The sequence below is a fragment of the Lipophrys pholis genome (assembly GCF_963383615.2).
Source record: "Lipophrys pholis genome assembly, chromosome: 23".
In the NCBI taxonomy this organism is placed as follows: Eukaryota; Metazoa; Chordata; class Actinopteri; order Blenniiformes; family Blenniidae; genus Lipophrys; species Lipophrys pholis.
Genome location: NC_137645.1, coordinates 705,111 through 723,157, shown reverse-complemented (window position 1 = coordinate 723,157; position 18,047 = coordinate 705,111). Strand labels below are relative to the sequence as shown.

Here is an 18,047-nt window from a genome sequence, read left to right as displayed (position 1 = left end):
TGGGAGCGAGGTGGCGCCCCCACCAGGCGAGACGAGGCGACGCAGACAGAGGAGAGAGGCGCAGGAGGCCAGAGAGAGAGGAGGCGCTCCAGCTCCAGACGGGAGGAGGTGAGTAGCAAAGATTCCTGAGGTGAGTCAAAAGAGAGCAGGAGAAATGAAAAGACGTGTGCAATCAAATCAAAAGCAAGCTGGCTCAGCTAAATACAGGTGCACCTCCAACGTGAAGGCCGGGACTCCCAGTCGGGACGCCTCTGCTCAAGCAAACATGGCGGGTGACTGAATTTGTTCAAGTTCCTAAATAGAATCACGACACAGAACTGATTCACAGAATAACAAAAGAAAGAGTTTGACTGGTTGGTTCTGAGTACGTCAGAGAGCCGTCACCCCCAGAGACTGAGAGCAGCTCCTGTTCACGCCGCTGACACTGCAAACCAAAACAGAAAAATCACTGTAAATGACCACTTCATCATGTGTGGGACGATTTGATCCCCCGATCTGAACAGAACTAGAAGAGGGCGTCAGTCCGTCATCCAAACCAAAGAGAGGAAACAGGGTGTGTGAGGCCGAGTGGGTCGAGGCTTCAGAGGTCATGGAGACCGTGACTAATTTAAACTGTCCATCTGAACTGAGGTATACCTGGTTGAAGGAGGTTTATGGTTTTTTTATCGTCGTAATGCTTGAAAATGGACCCCCCTCCACCCTTCCCCCTCTAAAATAAGCTTGATTACCAAGTTGTCTGGGTCCATGATACACTATGTACAGCAGCATTACACTATAAACATTCAGAAGCCGTTTGCTTATTGGCAGAACGATAGTCGTTTCTTCAAAAAACGCACACGAGAAAACAGCAAAGGTATGGAGAGCCCGGCGCTCGTCTTTTTTAAAACTTTTTACATTAAAATGCACTGAGAGTTCTGTGAAATTCCTCTGCAAGATCTCCTCTCTCCATAGAAAAATCAAGCAGGACTCAACGCCCTCCTGTGTGTGTGTGTGTGTGTGTGTGTGTGTGTGCGTGTGTGTGTGAGTGTGTGTGTATAAAAACAATACATGAGGAAAACGTCTGTCGTCCACGCTGCATGTCACTGAGCACTGAGAATATCCTGAAAGCTCTGGAGGCCAAAGTCTGAATCCTCAGGCACACTTCTCAGAAGGAGGCGGTGGAGCGGAGGCGTGAGGCGGGCGCCGGCGGTTTCCTGAACGTGAGTAGCGGCCCGCACTTAAAAGGAGGAAAACAAACAAAAAGTAGGAGGAAAAAGAGGAAAAAACAAAGAAGAAGAAGAAAACAAGACTCGGCCAACCAACCAGGGCCGGCCGTGTCTCCCCTCCTGCTGATCCGTGTTCTGACAGCTCAGTACCGGCGGGCCGGCCCATCATAAGCTGGACTCCTTGGGCGGGAGGTCCACGTTGGTCACCATGGTCACCACGGTGACGATCTCCTCGGGGCCGATGACGGGGCCCTGGCGCTGCATCTGGCTGATACGCTCCTCCACGCAGCCGGCCGACAGGCGGGCCTCCGCCTCGTGGTCCCAGCAGTCCTCGATGGTCTCACACAGCATGGCCAGTCCCTGGGGGGAGGGGGGAGGGGGCGCGTGAGCAGCAGCCAATCACAGCGGAGCGGCCAGACACCGCACTCGGACAAACACAAAGCTCACCGTGTGTTTCTGCCAGCAGTCCCGTAGGCAGGGCCGCAGCTTCTTATGCACCACCACCTCCTGCATGTCCTCCAGCGACGGGTGCTGCCCCACCTCCTCCTCGAACGGCAGCATGTACTCATCCACCGGCCCTGGAGCACACCAACTACTCTGTCAACCCTGTGTGTGTGTGTGTGTGTGTGTGTGTGTGTGTGTGTGTGTGTGTGTGTGTGTGTGTGTGTGTGTGTGTGTGTGTGTGTGTGTGTGTGTGTGTGTGTGTGTGTGTGTGTGTGTGTGCTCACCGTCCGCCGCGGTGCAGCGAGCCGCCAGCTCCCAGAGCACCAGGCCGAAGGCGTACATGTCGATACGCAGGAAGGAGTCGCGCTGGAAGTTGATGGCGCCCTCAAGGACTTCAGGAGCCATGTAGCGACGCGTTCCCACCTGCAGGACAACACCAGGTCAAAGGTCAGAAGCGTCCAGTCAAGGACCACAGACCAGAGGACCCTGACCTGCAGTCCAGGACCCCCTTGGTCTGGGGCAAATGAAGAGCTGGCTGAAAGTGGCTCTACACTGCCACCCAGTGGAGGATTCATGTATCAGGAGAGGTGACTGTGTACCTGAACCATGCAGCTGCTTCCAAACAAACTGGAGGAGTGTAACATCTCAACACACATGACAGTAAGAAGACTGTGAGGTCCTAATGTTGCTCTATGTACCTGTCCGTGTGTGTCGCCGGCTGATTTTCCAGCCTCGAACTTGAGCGCGAGGCCGAAGTCGGCCACGCAGGCCGTCAGGTTGGTCTTCAGCAGCAGGTTCTTGCTCTTGATATCCCTGAAGCACAAAGGCAGGAAGTTAAAGGAGGTGAGAAGAGTCCAGCGTTCACACGGTGGACTGGTACTCACCGGTGGGCGATGGAGGGCTTGTGTCCGTCCTTGTGTCCCGGGATGTCTTCGTGGAGGTAGGCCAGGCCGCGGGCCGCCGTCTGGGCGATGTGGCACAGCTCGTTCCAGGAGACCACGTTGGCCTTCAGGTAGTCTGTCAGAGAGCCCTGGGCCAGGAGACACACTCAGTGTGAGCAAACACTTCTATAACTGTCCTCACTTCACCACCACACTTCTTAATCACACAACTTTTACCTTCAAGGCTCTCGGGGACTCGATGGTGACTGACAGAAGCTGACCAGTCAGCTGGCTGGACTACAGTCTCACCTTCCTGATTATTTCCATAGAGAGAAACTGAAGCACTGGTCCAGATATCAGACCACCACAGGGGGCATCTGACCAGTGAAATACATGTATACCTTTATACCTTTTCCCTGAACAATCGCTGATTGTCTCCAGATAGAAGCTGCCCCGCCTCAGTGTTTCTCTGCAGGATCATTCTACTGCCACACTTCATCCTGGCTGCTTCTGATAGGCTTTAAACGGCCTGTTGACAGCATCTGTGTTTCTGAGCAGGTTCCTCTCTGTGCTGCAGCTCCTGTGATGAGAACTCAGCTGAACAATACAAGACAACCTCACGCTCTCAGGGGCATTTCCAGGTCCCACTTGGACCAATGTGATCAATTAGGCTGAACGGTTAATACAAGAAACTGCCAGACAAGTACATTCATTGGTGTGAAGAAAGAAGAGTGAATGAGAGATCAGTAATGATTCCCACCTCTGGAACAAGTCTGTGTATGATGCATACTGATGCACTCCCTCACATCATAGCAGTCATGAAGATTTAAATGTCGAGCTGCTGTTGCTCATTAAAAAATAAAAAAGCTCAAATCTCTAATCGGCTGATTGTTGATTTGCTTGTTTGATAGCTGATCTTTAAATGTTTAGTCTATAAATGGAGGGGTCCTGATCAAAGCTGAGGTTTGTGTGCAATTATACTATGTTCAAATTATCTTACCTTGTTTTTGCACATATAATAATAATAATAATAATAAGTGCCATTCGATGTTTTCACATTTGAAAACATGTTTTTATATCAAATGAAATGAGCAGGAAGGTCAGATTGAAACAGAAAAGAACAGTGTAGAGCCCAGATTTCCAGGTGAGCATGCAGGCAGCATCCCTTTCCTTCCTTATCCTTCATACACCATCTTTGTTCTTACATAATGTATGTCAATGCAATACAAGGTCACTTCTGGCAAGGCCACAGACAGCTGCAGTTACACAGAGCGTCCACCAGAGGGCAGACTGCTCTAGAACAAATCGTTTTCACTCGGCAGCTCAGCTCCAGGACAAACAGAAATGCTTTTCAGTGTGCATGTTTATACCTGCATGTTGTGTTTTTACCGCCTGGCTCAGCTCCGGCACAAAGTGTGAAAATACCAATCATCAATAAAACGAAGACGTTCTCCACCAGGGAGGCCTCGATGTCTACACTGTCAAGACAGGAACAGATTAAGATACAGGGAGCTTCGTGGAGCTACTGCAAATCCTAATGCATAAAGCTGCTTAGATGCAACAAACATGGAGCATAATTCAGCCGTTAAGGAGACAAGGAAGTCTGAAATCCTGCTGCTGCCGAGGTAGACGGTTTAACAAAGCCTTCACCAGGTTCCAGTTGTATGTCTTCTTGGAGAGAGGCCACTGAGCACATGCAGTTCTCCTCCAGGGGTGGGAGCGCTATTGTTGGGCGAGAGCTCCACCGCCACACCCACAGCCTTTAATTTTTCAAAATTCATTCATGCAGGAAAGAGGCTGTTTAAGCATGCGGACTCCGATTCTGGGTCTGGCAGGAAAGACTGAAGCAAGTGAGGCGAAGCAGAGTCACTGCACCTCTCCAGTAATGACCCCAAAACACAGAGCACTTTAAAAAGCTCCAGGAGAGGCGGAGTGGAGCGCAGCAGGCCTAACACGGCCTCAACCCAGGCTGCCTGCATAATCAGGACTTATGAACAGAAATACAAACAAACAAATAACAGCATGAAGCACAGCAGCTGGTGTAACTGTGTGAGGTTTTCCAGGCAGTTTGATCCGGTCTCTAAAGTGGACGTGAACGCCACCCAACCAGATGAAGGGGGGAACCTTCTGGGCTCCGCCCCCTCCCAGGTAAGTCCTAATGTGAATCTAATGAGAAAGGCTCCTCTGATGAAAAGAGGTTGAGAGCTTCTGCTTGTCTCCGTTCAGGAGCTTCATTGTGAGCATCATCTGAAACTGACGGTTCACTGGCGTGTTAGACTGACCTAGGAACTAGTTACTTGTCATTCTCAGTAACTTTGTAAGCAGGAAATAGTCACCTTGTCGTGGTAGGCAGTGATGAGCCACAGCTCCAGGTCCAGGTTGTTGTTCCTCTTCTCAGCACCCATGAAGTAGAGGATGTTCTCGTGCTTCATGCCGTTCACGCTGAAGATCTCGTACTCGTTCTGCCAGGACAGCTTGTCCTGCACAGCAGATCACATCGTCACCAAACCTTCATGTCTGGAGTCTTCCTCCTCCTCCTCCTCCTCGTTTCCTCTGACTGAAGCTCCACTAAGGTCCAGAGTGATACCTGAATGGGGAAGATCTTCACAGCCACGTAGTCGTTCAGCAGCTGGGCCTTCCACACGCAGCCGAAGCGCCCCCTGGCTTTCACCTCAATCAGCTGCAGTGGCTTGTGTCCCAGCAGGGGGGACGGGGGCGAGGGTCCGGGGTCCTGCAGACAGAGGGAAGAAAAGAGCTCATCTTCAACTCTTTACTTAAAAGAATAAGAGCATTACATCAGAAATGAGGGTGATCAGGGGTTGAGACTCAGCCTGCCTGAGGAGTTTAAAGCAGAAGTACTCCCACCTTGAGACTCTCCACTGAGTCCCTTTAATTTTGTAATGCCAACGTCTCCTAATTGACAGTATAAGTGTGTCTTTATGTTTGGTCATGTTTTAAGGCTACGAGAACTCGGCATAACAAGGTTTCATCCATTTTAAATTCAATTCAAACCCTCAGGGCGGCTTGAGTTTACTGAAGCCGGGTTGTTACTGGACGCTTTCCAATTTGAATCCAGAGAGCAGGGAAAGAAAAAAACTGAAAAATGAGTGGAAGTGTGCGACAGGATGGAAAAGAGCCGCCGAGTCCAAACTTGGCAGGTCAAAGGTCATGCGTGCGCTCTGGATTCATGCTAATCCACACAAACACAAGTAGAGCGAGTGAAGCCAAGTGATCCAAACGTAAAGTAGGTTAAACACAGCTGGTGATCAGGATTACAGTGATCACTTTCACATGTGACTTCACACTGAGGGCGAGCAAGGACAGAGAGAGGGAGAGAGAGCTAGAACAGAGGGGGAGAGAGAGCTAGAACAGAGGGGGGGGAGAGAGCTAGAACAGAGGGGGGGGAGAGAGCTAGAACAGAGGGAGGGAGAGAGAGTTAGAACAGAGAGGGGGCGAGAGAGCTAGAACAGAGGGGGGGGAGAGAGTTAGAACAGAGAGGGGGAGAGAGAGTTAGAACAGAGAGGGGGAGCGAGCTAGAACAGAGGGGGGGGAGAGAGCTAGAACAGAGGGAGGGAGAGAGAGTTAGAACAGAGAGGGGGCGAGAGAGCTAGAACAGAGGGGGGGGAGAGAGCTAGAACAGAGGGAGGGAGAGAGAGAGCTAGGACAGATAGAGGGGGAGAGAGCAAGGACAGAGAGAGGGGGTGGGGGGGAGAGCGCATGGACGGGGGAGAGAAAGAGAGAGACAGATGGGGTTTAAAGAAGCATGCAGCAGGAGTCACATTTCCACATGATAAAAGGTGGAGGAGAAAGAGGAGGAAGACGAGCACATGACTGATGGCCTTCGATGAAACCAGATCCGCTGCTGTAAAATCCAGACTTCTCTTCATGCTTCAGTATCGCCGCCGCTGTCACTGAACAAGAAACTCACACTGCTGCCTGTCTTCATGTTTTCGCTTGAACTGAAGCAAGTCTGGAGACCCTGAGACCCTGAGCCCCCCCCCCCCCCCGCCACACACACACACACACACACACACACACACACACACACACACAGTTTCCATTCACTGAGTCTTGTCATACTATCAAAGATCAGAATATTGAAAACCTCCAGATCCTCTAACGTAGAAACAGAAGGAATAGAAACTGAGATGAATATTGGAAGAAATGTGTTTAGGAGTTTTTGTCTGGGAAAAAATGGAAAGTTCCGTTTCACAGCATCACTACAAGTAAAGTCCAACATTGGGAAGGATTTTAATTTATATTTACATTGTCAACAATCCCACATTGTAAATTTAGAAAATAAACTTTGTTCTAGTTTTAAATCTACCGTCACTGGATACGTCCTGCTGAGCCTGATAACCATGCAGGATGCTTGTGGTCTGGTCACTACGATGCTGTATCTTCATTAAAGATCCCTGATGGGGCGGCGCGGTGGAGTAGTGGTTAGCTCTCACCTCACAGGGAGAAAATCATGAGTTCAAATACCAGCCGGGCCTTTCTGAGTAGAGCTTGCATGTTCTCCCTGTGTGGGGTTTCCTCCAGCTTCCTCACCTGTCCAGGTGTGTCTGTCCTCACCTGTCCAGGTGTGTCTGTCCCCCCAGGTGTCCAGCATGCAGTGTTTCAGGAGGAAACAGAGCCTCAGAGTGACACAGTCTTTGCTGGAGCAGCGAGCGTTCACACCGACCCAGCCCAACGCTGAGGCCCAAATGGTCTCACCTTCAAAAACATCTTCCAGAACACGTTGTACTGAGCTAAAGAATGAATCCATAGCTTCACAGCAACACTTCTTTACATCTGTTATGGATGCGGAATCACACCACGCCGTAGTTTGTTCCCTTGGTGAAGTGGCTCAGGCCCAGAAAACATCTGGGAGAGTTTGAGGATTGTTCGCTTCCAGTCGGGTGGTGAACCTTCCTGTCATTAAAAACCTGACCAGAGGACAATATGTCACATATTCAGCTTGAAGCAAAAATGGCATAGAGCACATAAACACAGGCGTTTCCCCCGTTGGGGTTTAGATTCTGGCTGTTGGTCAGCAAGGCTCTCAGCTCCAACATGGAGAAGATGTCCACCGTTTGTCCAAAAGGAAAAGTCCTGGTCCCGACACCCATCAGCGACTGACACAAAGACACGCACAGCAAAGAAGTTCATGTGACCACAAATGAGGATGAAAACGGAGCCACACTTCTTATCTCAGGACGTCTTTTGTCCAAACGCTGTTGCATGAGAAAGAAGTGAGGGGAAAGTGAGTTTTAGTTCAAGGACAAGGCCTGCAGTCCTCGGAGTGGTTATATATTATTGTAATTCTGCTCCTTGTATTTGTGGGGCCTGTTGTATTCCAGAGCCTGGTTTCTGAAGCAGCTGATTCATGTGTCCACTTCTCTTTTCAAATTTCTGCTTATTGTGCCTGATAATGCAACCTTCGCAATTCTGACTGTGCTTTTAACAATAAGGGATCATTGAAGGACTTGTGTCATTCATGGTCTCAATGAGCTGGTAAAAACACCAGAGCACTGGCAGGAGGAAGGGTTAGAGTTCTGCTCTCGTTCCCTGTGCAGTCCGATGGTAACTCAGCAAAGCGCCACTAACACTAAATCCTGTATTTCTTGTTTCCAGAGCTGGTTAGATCCGTTATGACTCTGGTGCCGATGAGGTTGTTTCTGTTGTTGTTGTGCGTCGCTGGCGTTGTGGAACGAAGTCATCAGCATGAAGAAACACATTCTTGCTCAGTGAGACCAGATCTCTGCTCAGATCAGACTCTGTCGGACTCCAGATTCTTGCGTCCATCAATTGGACCATGAAAGTCTTCGTCAAGTATCCAAACACAGCAATCAGCCATAACATTAAGACCACCTGTGTTTGGCTGAGCCGGCCTCTGTGAGCCGCCCTAGCACAGAGTCCACCAACCCTCCGAGTGTGTGCCGTAGTTCCCGGAGCCAAACCTTCACCAGGATCCAGGATTTAAAAGGCCATGTCAACATCTGAAACTGGCCATCATGTTTCTCAAACCAGTTCTGATGAATACACCCAAATCCAGCTCAAGGGCAATCTGAACTATATCCTAAACTAGAGTCAAATAAGGCCAAAAGCAGTCAAAAGAATTGTTCTTAGATCAGTCCATAAGTAGAAATGTGCCAGAAGTCCAGTCCAATACAAACTTAAAAGCCAAAATATCCAGCTCAGCCTCCAGTCCTCACGGGAGCTGCAGACACACTTGATCCATCAGAGCAGACAGCAGCTGGCGGTCAGTGCTGGTGGACGACCTGTGCTGGTGAACAACCTGTGCTGCCTCTCTGACTGACAGGGGTTGGATCTGCACCATAAGCATTCACTGCTCATGTCAGTGGTCACAATGTTCTGGCTGATGGAAATCAAAGTGAGGAGGATGAGATCCAGCAGGATCGTTTCTACCTTCTGGATTCTCTGGGCTGGACTCGTCGGGCTGCGTCTCTCGGGGGAGTCACTGGATCCTTTGTCCGATGGCAGGGTGCCGTGGTGCATTACACTCAGTCAGCAGACCGCAGGAAACCGGAAAATAAAATCTGCTGCCTCACACCCTTCTTCCCAACCCTCAACCGTCTCCCATGGCCTAATCGGGTTACACCTTCACCTGTTACACGAGGCTGGTCCTTCAGGCCGCTGCGCTTCCTTCACGTCTTTATGAAAACCTAAATGGAAGTGCGACTTTTAGAAATGACCGATACTTTAGACTGCAGCCGTCCTCAGCTTATTCTGTGGTTGAAGAAAACAACGCCGGGTCTGAACTGCTGAGAGTTGAGCGCCATGCTGGTCTCGAGTCTGCAGCCAACCTCGACTTGTGATTCTGAGCCGAAGTACATTAACCAAGGCCTCCGCTCCTCTTGTACTTAAGTAATTTACACTCCATGACATGAAAAGTGTTCGCTCCTGCTTATGCAAAATGTATCTGCAGGCCTCGTCGGGCTGCAGACGAGATGCAGCTGGAAGCAACGCTGCGACACGGCGAGCCATCAGTCCAGTGGCTGAGGGAAAGTGGGTCACATCACACACAGTACAGGTGGACATTCATACAGAACATAAAAATAAGGGCTGCATTCAGAGCTGCGTTGGCCATTTTCCACCATGCACAATACGATTCCAGCAGGGACACACAAAAAGAAGACATCCATCCATGCAATTAACCCAGGCACCAAAAACAACAGACAGAAATGTTTCACGAACCAAGTGAGCAAGACATGGTGGAAAAATAAAGAAATAAAAAGGTGGTCTGGGATTGAGGTGGAGAATTCATACCAAACTCTGAACCCAAAACAGGGAGAAAACTAAGAGTGCTTGGACTTCAGTTAAACTGCTCTTACCTCCACCATAATGTGAAAGGCGTGCTGGTTGAAGAGGAACACAGGAAGCAAACAGAGAAATTATTGCTGCTTTCTGTCAGTCAGTGGATGAAAAACAACCCCCTGGTTCCTCCAGGCGGAGTCCAGAGACCATCGCCAGGAAGCACCAGGCTGCTGCAGCGTCCCACATGGCGCACACAAAGGGTTAATAAGCATGATCCAATGATGGCTCTCACACAGAGCAACGGAAAACACTGAATAATGTAGAAAAGGAAAGAATATACCACTTGACATCCTGCCGACTGAGGCATGAATCAGACAGAAGCTCTGATGGACACATGAACAACAACCTCAGGAGAAACTGAAGGACTTTACTCCTCTACACACATTTTGCTTTCATTCAGCTCTTCTTGGTTGTTTTAAAATTACTGCTTGTAGATTTGCTCCAGAGGTCACAACTGTGACTTTCAGTCAGGTAAGCAGCTCAGAGATTTAAGTGCTCACAGCTTTTCAAGAGTTACATGGAGCAGAAGAGTATCACAGTTTGATCTGCAGTTACAGGGAAATGACTGCTGCAGTACAGCAGAGTATTCTTGATTACAAGACCTTTGTAAAGAACTGCATGTTAGTTCTGAGGCTGGCTTAATGATCTTCCTTTAAAAGACTGAACATTTAGTCACTTTCCATCTCTTCCAGAACAACCTGGTCTGCTTGGCTCAGCGACCCGGAGAATCCAGGATCTCTGTTCTGCTCCTCATCTCTCCAGAAGAGCTGTGCCTCATCACTTATCCTGACCCAGAATCACTCACAGCTCAGTAAACACTAACAGGTGCTGTAACGGCGCCATCTAGTGTCACAAACATTTAAAATGTTTCATTATGTTAAGACACATACAAGCTATTAAGGCCTGCACGTACAATCTCTCTGTAATTACCTCTGCTGACAACATGTGATCTGGACTCTTTCATCTAACAGGAGACGGAGAAACGCCTGCTGGAAGCAACAAATCAGCCCCTTTTCATTCCTTTACCGACATTGTTCAAAGTGTTGCAGGACCAGAGTGACACTCCTGGACTCCGGCATGTTAGTAGTTCCCCTGGTCAAGCAACTGATGAGATTTGGGTCAGAATTGATGGGTGGGAAAGAAAGAGACGAGAAAATAGGAAATAGTGTGTGTGTGTGTGTGTGTGTGTGTGTGTGTGTGTGTGTGTGTGTGTGTGTGTGTGTGTGTGTGTGTGTGTGTGTGTGTGTGTGTGTGTGTGTGTGTGTGTGTGTGTGTGTGTGTGTGTGTGTGTGTGTGTGTGTGTGTGTGTGTGTGTGTGGTGTGAATAATGGAGACTTGGTGGTAAATACGCAGCCATGATGAACCGTGATAGTCGTGACAGGGTGAGACTGTTGCGCAGAGTCTTCAGCATTTCACACTGGATCTCATGTCTGCCCGGCGTCACTGTGAGAATCTCAACGTGAGAATCTCAACGTGAGAATCTCAACGTGAGAATCTCAACGTGAGAGCAACATATATGGCTTGACGTGATAAATGAACTTTATTCTGATGAATCTCAGTTTGACAGGAGCAATATGTGGATTCTTCTGACTCACGTTTACTCAGTGAGGACAGTTTCTGACATTGAATCCTATTCAACTGTTTTTGAAACAATAATAAAAACAATATTTTCTCATCTCTGATTCCTCGGATGTATTTTCAGTCCAGAGTGGAGTATAAAAGTACTTTATATTGGGACGATACTAGTTTTCCATCCTGGCTTTGAACTGAACAAACAGGAATATTCTTGAGTCCTGAGTGTGTACTCAAGTAAACAACCTCTAAGAGTACTACTTATTTTCATTACAAATATCTGGTTTGGCTGCTGGAGGGAAGAGAAGCGAGCTTTTACTTTTTTACTCTTCAGATCAGAGAGTAGAGTCGTGATAATGGATCCAATCATGGTCATTAAGGAGCAACAGTCACTTTGCATCATGAAGACTGCATGTTTCATTAGCTTCACAGAAAACTCATCGTTAAGGCCTGATGGCTTTCCTTTCTGATCTAATCACTGCAGAGAAACTTCATGTAGAAATGGAGTCGCGATAGTAATTGTTGTTCATAACTAAACCTGCAGTTACTCGTCATTGTTTGCATGTAAGTGCTATTAAAGCAGTTACATCTTCATCTGCAGCTGTTTATGACATAATCACATTTCCACTCATTTTAATTAGAGATTCAGATTAAAGCACACACACACGCACGCACGCACGCACGCACGCACGCACGCACGCACGCACGCACGCACGCACGCGCACACACACACGGCCAGGGATCAGCAGGAAGATATGAGGTTGGGGCCTTTCTGTGTCTGTGTGTGTGTGTGTGTGTGTGTGTGTGTGTGTGTGTGTGTGTGTGTGTGTGTGTGTGTGTGTGTGTGTGTGTGTGTGTGTGTGTGTGTGTGTGTGTGTGTGTGTGTTCACAGGGTGCTCAGGCTCCTCCCACAGTCTTTCATTCTCCCCGTGGTTCCACCTTCATCTGAAATACTTTTCTTCTCCAGCGCTGCTACGAAAGTGACTGATGGACCTTGATCACAGTCGCCATTACTTTACTAAAGTAGTGGAGTTACTTTACTAGTTACTAAAATATAAAAAGCAGCTAATTACTTAATGTTATTAAGAGGAGGAAGATGCTCTATAATCTGATGTTAGAGGAAGACATGCTTGAAACTGTCCTTGATGACTTTGTAAGAGTGAGCGATTTGAGTGATTGTCACAGTCACCTCTGTTGTTGTTGTTGTTGTTGTTGATAATACAGCGTCTGGTGAAGCACAAAATCACATTTTTCAAGAGCAATCCCCAAGAAAAAAAAGAGGGATAGAAATAAATCCTTCTATATCTGCCCGCCTGTTGCATCAATCTCTCTCCTCTCAATGGATCTCTCTATCTTCTATATTGAAAAACAACCTGGTTTAATCAATTGCAAAAACAAGCCGTGGACACAAAAACAACTGCAAATACATTGGTTTGTTTTATCTGCCTGGATGGAGCAGGCGGGTGGAGTTTACTACATCGCCTCTTTTCAGAAACGCATATGAGGTGACTGTTAAATACCTTCCTGTGTGAGTGACCTCCTTTTTGTTCCACCTGTCCTTGTGCAGAGACACACACACACACACACACACACACACACACACACACACACACACACACACACACACACACACACACACACACACACACACACACACACACACACACACACACACACACACACACACACACACACACACACACACACACACACACACACACACACACACACACAATTTTATTTCATTTTATTCCCATGAGTCTTTTCGATGTTATTCTTCCTGCATTTGTTATCTGATCCAGTCTTTTTGGACCTTGTTTTATGTGGTTTATTTATTCATTTATCTGTTTCCAGATAAGATGCTTCATAAGCCTCTTAGCGGCTTGTTTTTCCACTGCCTTTTTATCTGCTCCCTGCTACGCTTTAGCACTGTGCAAATACAATAACTAAGTTGAGAGAATTGCATGTCTGTGTTCTCTCCCTCCCCCACACTCCCCTCTCTCCCACCCACCACCCCGTCCTCAGAGGCAGCGCTGCCAGCGTCTCTGTGTTTAGTTTTGTTTGCCTATATAAAGCCTCATCAATAATGCAGAGGCCCCTGACTCCTCTTCCATACGGTGGAGGCTGTGCATGGCTTTTCTTTCCCCGCTGTCGAGCAGCACAGAATACAGCTCTTCTGCTGCTGCTGCTGCTGCAGGGCGAACACAGCCTCGCTATCACCGCAGATAAATTCATGAGGAATGTAGAGAAACAGCTGGATTTTCACAGAGGAGGATGAGAGACGTGTGGAACAGGTTTACAGAGGCTGGTACATCTGTCCAATCCAAGTGACGACCAGAAAACGATCTAAAGAGATATGAGGTTTCTCTCGCTGAGCAGCAAGAGAAAACTGGAGGAATGACCGTCAATAAGCAACGAGTACTAAAACCTTTCAGCTCACATTATCTTCTACATAAATTCATCCTGAGCCTCCAGGTGTCAAACAGACGGCCGGCGGGCCCAAACTGGCCATCTGAATTCAACGTGGTGAGCAGGACGCCGTGCAGGACGCCGTGCAGGACGCCGTGCAGGACGCCGTGTACAACCTGTACAGTTTAGCCACAAGTCACCAAGTGTCTCCAGCCTGTTAAATGCAGCAGTGAGAGAGTCTGAGGTGTGTAACTGAAAACCTTCACTCCTGCTGCAGGAAGCAGTTATAGATCTGCAACACCGGTTATAGATCTGCAACATTGGTTATAGATCTGCAACACTGGTTATAGAACACCGGTTATAGATCTGCAACACCGGTTATAGATCTGCAACACCGGTTATAGAACACCGGTTATAGATCTGCAGCACCGGTTAGAGAACACCGGTTATAGATCTGCAACCCCGGTTATAGAACACCGGTTATAGAGCTGCAACACCGGTTATAGAACACCGGTTATAGATCTGCAACCCCGGTTATAGAACACTGGTTATAGAGCTGCAACACCGGTTATAGAACACCGGTTATAGATCTGCAACCCCGGTTATAGAACACTGGTTATAGAGCTGCAACACCGGTTATAGAACACCGGTTATAGATCTGCAACACCGGTTATAGAACACTGGTTATAGAGCTGCAACACCGGTTATAGAACACCGGTTATAGATCTGCAACCCCGGTTATAGAACATCGGTTATAGATCTGCAACACCGGTTATAGACTCGGGGCTGTGATTATAGACCCGGGGCAGGGCTGTGGTTATAGATATACATCTTACTCCTCTAACATCACATTATAGAGCATCTTCCTCCCCTAACATCAGATTATAGACATCTTCCTCCTCTAACATTAGCTCATAGGGCATCTTCCACCAACGACTGTATTTATGTAAATAAAGGTGAGCTTGTGAGTTTGATGCTTTTTGACAGAAGATGTTATCAACTCTTGTATATAACCTGAAACCACTGCAGACTATAAGTACCTTTCTTACTGTTATTTTATTTTGTTAGTCCTAAGAAGTCTGTTTAACTGAAATATAGAATGTTTGATCTTGAGTTAATCTGAATGCTGGGAAATGAGAATCGTTCCATTTGGTTCACCGACAAATCACCCTGTCGTCCACTACTCATGATAACGACAAACTGAGAAAGACAAGTACTTTACCAAGTTACTAGTTACTTTTGATTTTCAGTAGTGAGTAACTCCACTACGTTTTACCTATTGCCTTCCTGCACGAAGCAGCCCCTGCCGGTACAACCAGTGCACACAGTTCATGTTTCCCCAGGAAACAAATCTTTTCCGACACACAAAGTGCTGATGCAGTAAAAAGCAGCGGCTGAACAGACAGAAAGAGAAAGTGTATCAGCAGCAGCTCTGAAGAAAGAGGACACCTCCGACTGACAGGTGACCTCTGGAGCCCAGAGCGCCACCCTGAGGTCCAGGCATGAACAAGAGAGCAAACAGAGGAGGGCAGCTGGACGACACTCACATGTGTGGGGACCAGCGCCGCCGGGTAGGCCAGCTTGTGATGCCTCCACATCCAGAAGGAGAAGAGCACGACGGCAGCCAGGCCGATGATGGGAACCAGGATGTAGAGCAGAGTGTTGAAGAGCTGGGGCTTCTGGGAAAATGGGTTGGAGGTGGCTGTGTGGTCAAACAGGGACGGAGAGAGCGCCGCGGTTAGAGGAAGAACTCACCTCCTTCTCACACATTTTAAATATTACAGATGCTGTCAAGCCTAAAGTCTCCGTCATGCATTATGCACACGAGGCTATTTAATGTGCCTCGCATAAATAACAACAAAAACCAGAGAAAAGGAACACACACACACACACACACACACACACACACACACACACACACACACACACACACACACACACACACACACACACACACACACACACACACACACACACACACACACACACACACACACACACACACACACACACACACACACACACACACACACAAGGATTAACATCCATCTCGTGACATAACGTAATCCTCCTGCCAAAAATAACAGGGGAGTGAACTGTGAACAACCCTGCAGGAGGCCGGGTGACGCCTGCTGGCTGCTCCACCACAAGGTGCCACCGTCCTGCAGCGCTGGCCACACACTACACACACACTACACACACACTACACACACACTACACACACACTACACACAAAGATGCTTTGTCAGTGAGTTCCACACTCACACACACCGAAATCTGTCAAATCTCTACTGGAAGTCATGGAAAACTGACGTACAGTAGATATTACATCCATACATGACATGATGTGTTCCAAAGACTCAGCACAGAGCAGGTGGAGAGATTATTCCATAAAAACATGCATTTGTGGGATGAGCAACAGAGCTGAGTGGCTAGTGTCATTGAGGATTCAGTTGCTGTCTTCTGGCGGTCCTGGTTTAACGTGAGCTAAAGTAGTATCATGACTTAAAATGGCCTGAGCTCTAAATAAATCCACAATATTTTCAAAACTTATTAAATCATTAAAATAGGTCTGTCAGTCTTTTCTACTCTTATCATATCAACTAAAATATTTTTAATTGAGATAATTTTGCCTTCCAGTTAAGAAAAAGGAAAATGATGTGATTTTCTGATGTATTATAATATTTTGAGAAAAGTCTGTTATTTTTATACTGTATCAGTGAATAGTATAAAGAATCAAGCAAAACAGTTAAATGAAGCTAAAAGAGATGGAATTGTGAGTGTTTTCATGAAATTCAGTCAGTAAACTCTTTTCTCAGAACAGGTGGATGCATACTGACAGCATGGGTCTGGATTTGATATTGATCCTGATATTTGATGAGATTTATGGAACCGGCCTGTTGGACTCATCAGCTGTGAACTGAGAATGAAAGTACACAATATCTGGAGGCAGGTTTTTGCCTTCTCTCGCTCAGAATAAAGTGTGGGTCAGATTATTGAAAGTACGTCTTTTAGTTTGGCTTCTCTCTCCATGAGGAACGACCGCCAGTTCAGGAGGACAGGGAGGACATGGAGGACGGGATGAGATGGAGGATCGAACCTGTCACCCACCTTGTGACTGGGTGTCAAACCACTGAACCACAGTGGCCCCTAATCCCTGTCCCTTCTGGAGTTTTAAAGAAAGAGCAATATGCTGAGGGTAAGGTCAAGCTACTATTATGAAACGTCTTGTTTCTGTCTATCTTAGAAGACAACCATTTTATTTTCAAATTCCTGCTTCAGAGAGAGAGAGAGAGAGTGTGTGTGTGTGTGTGTGTGTGTGTGTGTGTGTGTGTGTGTGTGTGTGTGTGTGTGTGTGTGTGTGTGTGTGTGTGTGTGTGTGTGTGTGTGTGTGTGTGTGTGTGTGTGTGTGTGTGTGTGTCCGTGTCCGTACTGTAGGCGGTGGAATGGTGCGGAGGGTCGCTCAGTGAAGGTGGTTCAGGCGCGTACAGGAACTTCTCGTTGCACATGTTGCCTTCACAGCAGCAGAAGAAGACGTCGGGACTCTCCTTCTTCTCCACACACTCGTTACTGTGGACGACACACAGCTGGAGGTGAGCGACACACACACTGCATCCTGCAGAGGACATGGCAGCAACACACACTCTCTCTCTCTCTCAGAGGACATGGCAGCAATTCATTTTTCTGAGTGCACACATGCATCACATCACCAGCATGACCACTCACACTGCGGAAGACATTATGCCACACACACACACACACACACACACACACACACACACACACACACACACACACACACACACACACACACACACACACACACACACACACACACACACACACACACACACACACACACACACACACACACATCAGATAAAAGCCAAAGGAAGTGGCAGCCGCCCTCGACTTGCTCCAGAGTCTCCAGGGAGGCGAGGCGGCGCCGTCTGAGCAGAGGTAGCTGCAGCTTTACCGCTCGGGAGTCAAAGCAAAGCCCAACAGGAGTGTTTGAGACGAGGGTGAGGGGCGTGAGAAGAGGGCAGGGTGGCGCTCCAGCATGGAGCGCAACAAACTGAATACAAGCTTCAGGGTCAGACGGAAGGCTCAAAGCTTCATTTCAAATAAGCAAAGAGTAAGAATTAACAACGTCTGATCACTTTATTGTTGCAACGATGCTTCATGGCAATAAAGCAGATCCTTCACCAGGATAGAA

General features: G+C 47.8%; 1 protein-coding gene across 1 annotated transcript in view; it reads right to left on the bottom strand.

Annotated features, from left to right (window-relative positions):
* Positions 1-645: 645 nt before the first annotated feature.
* The window catches only part of LOC308127782 (activin receptor type-2A-like), a 32,683-nt gene continuing 15,281 nt past the window's right edge, over positions 646-18,047 (bottom strand). The window contains exons 3-11 of the mRNA XM_080493097.1: positions 17,265-17,401; positions 15,379-15,533; positions 5,118-5,261; positions 4,867-5,010; positions 2,534-2,679; positions 2,348-2,462; positions 1,934-2,072; positions 1,653-1,783; positions 646-1,565 (exon numbers count right to left, since the gene is read on the bottom strand). Coding sequence (XP_080349223.1) covers positions 1,371-1,565; positions 1,653-1,783; positions 1,934-2,072; positions 2,348-2,462; positions 2,534-2,679; positions 4,867-5,010; positions 5,118-5,261; positions 15,379-15,533; positions 17,265-17,401 — 1,306 coding nt within the window. The 3' untranslated portion in view covers positions 646-1,370. The remainder of the gene's footprint in view (positions 1,566-1,652; positions 1,784-1,933; positions 2,073-2,347; positions 2,463-2,533; positions 2,680-4,866; positions 5,011-5,117; positions 5,262-15,378; positions 15,534-17,264; positions 17,402-18,047) is intronic.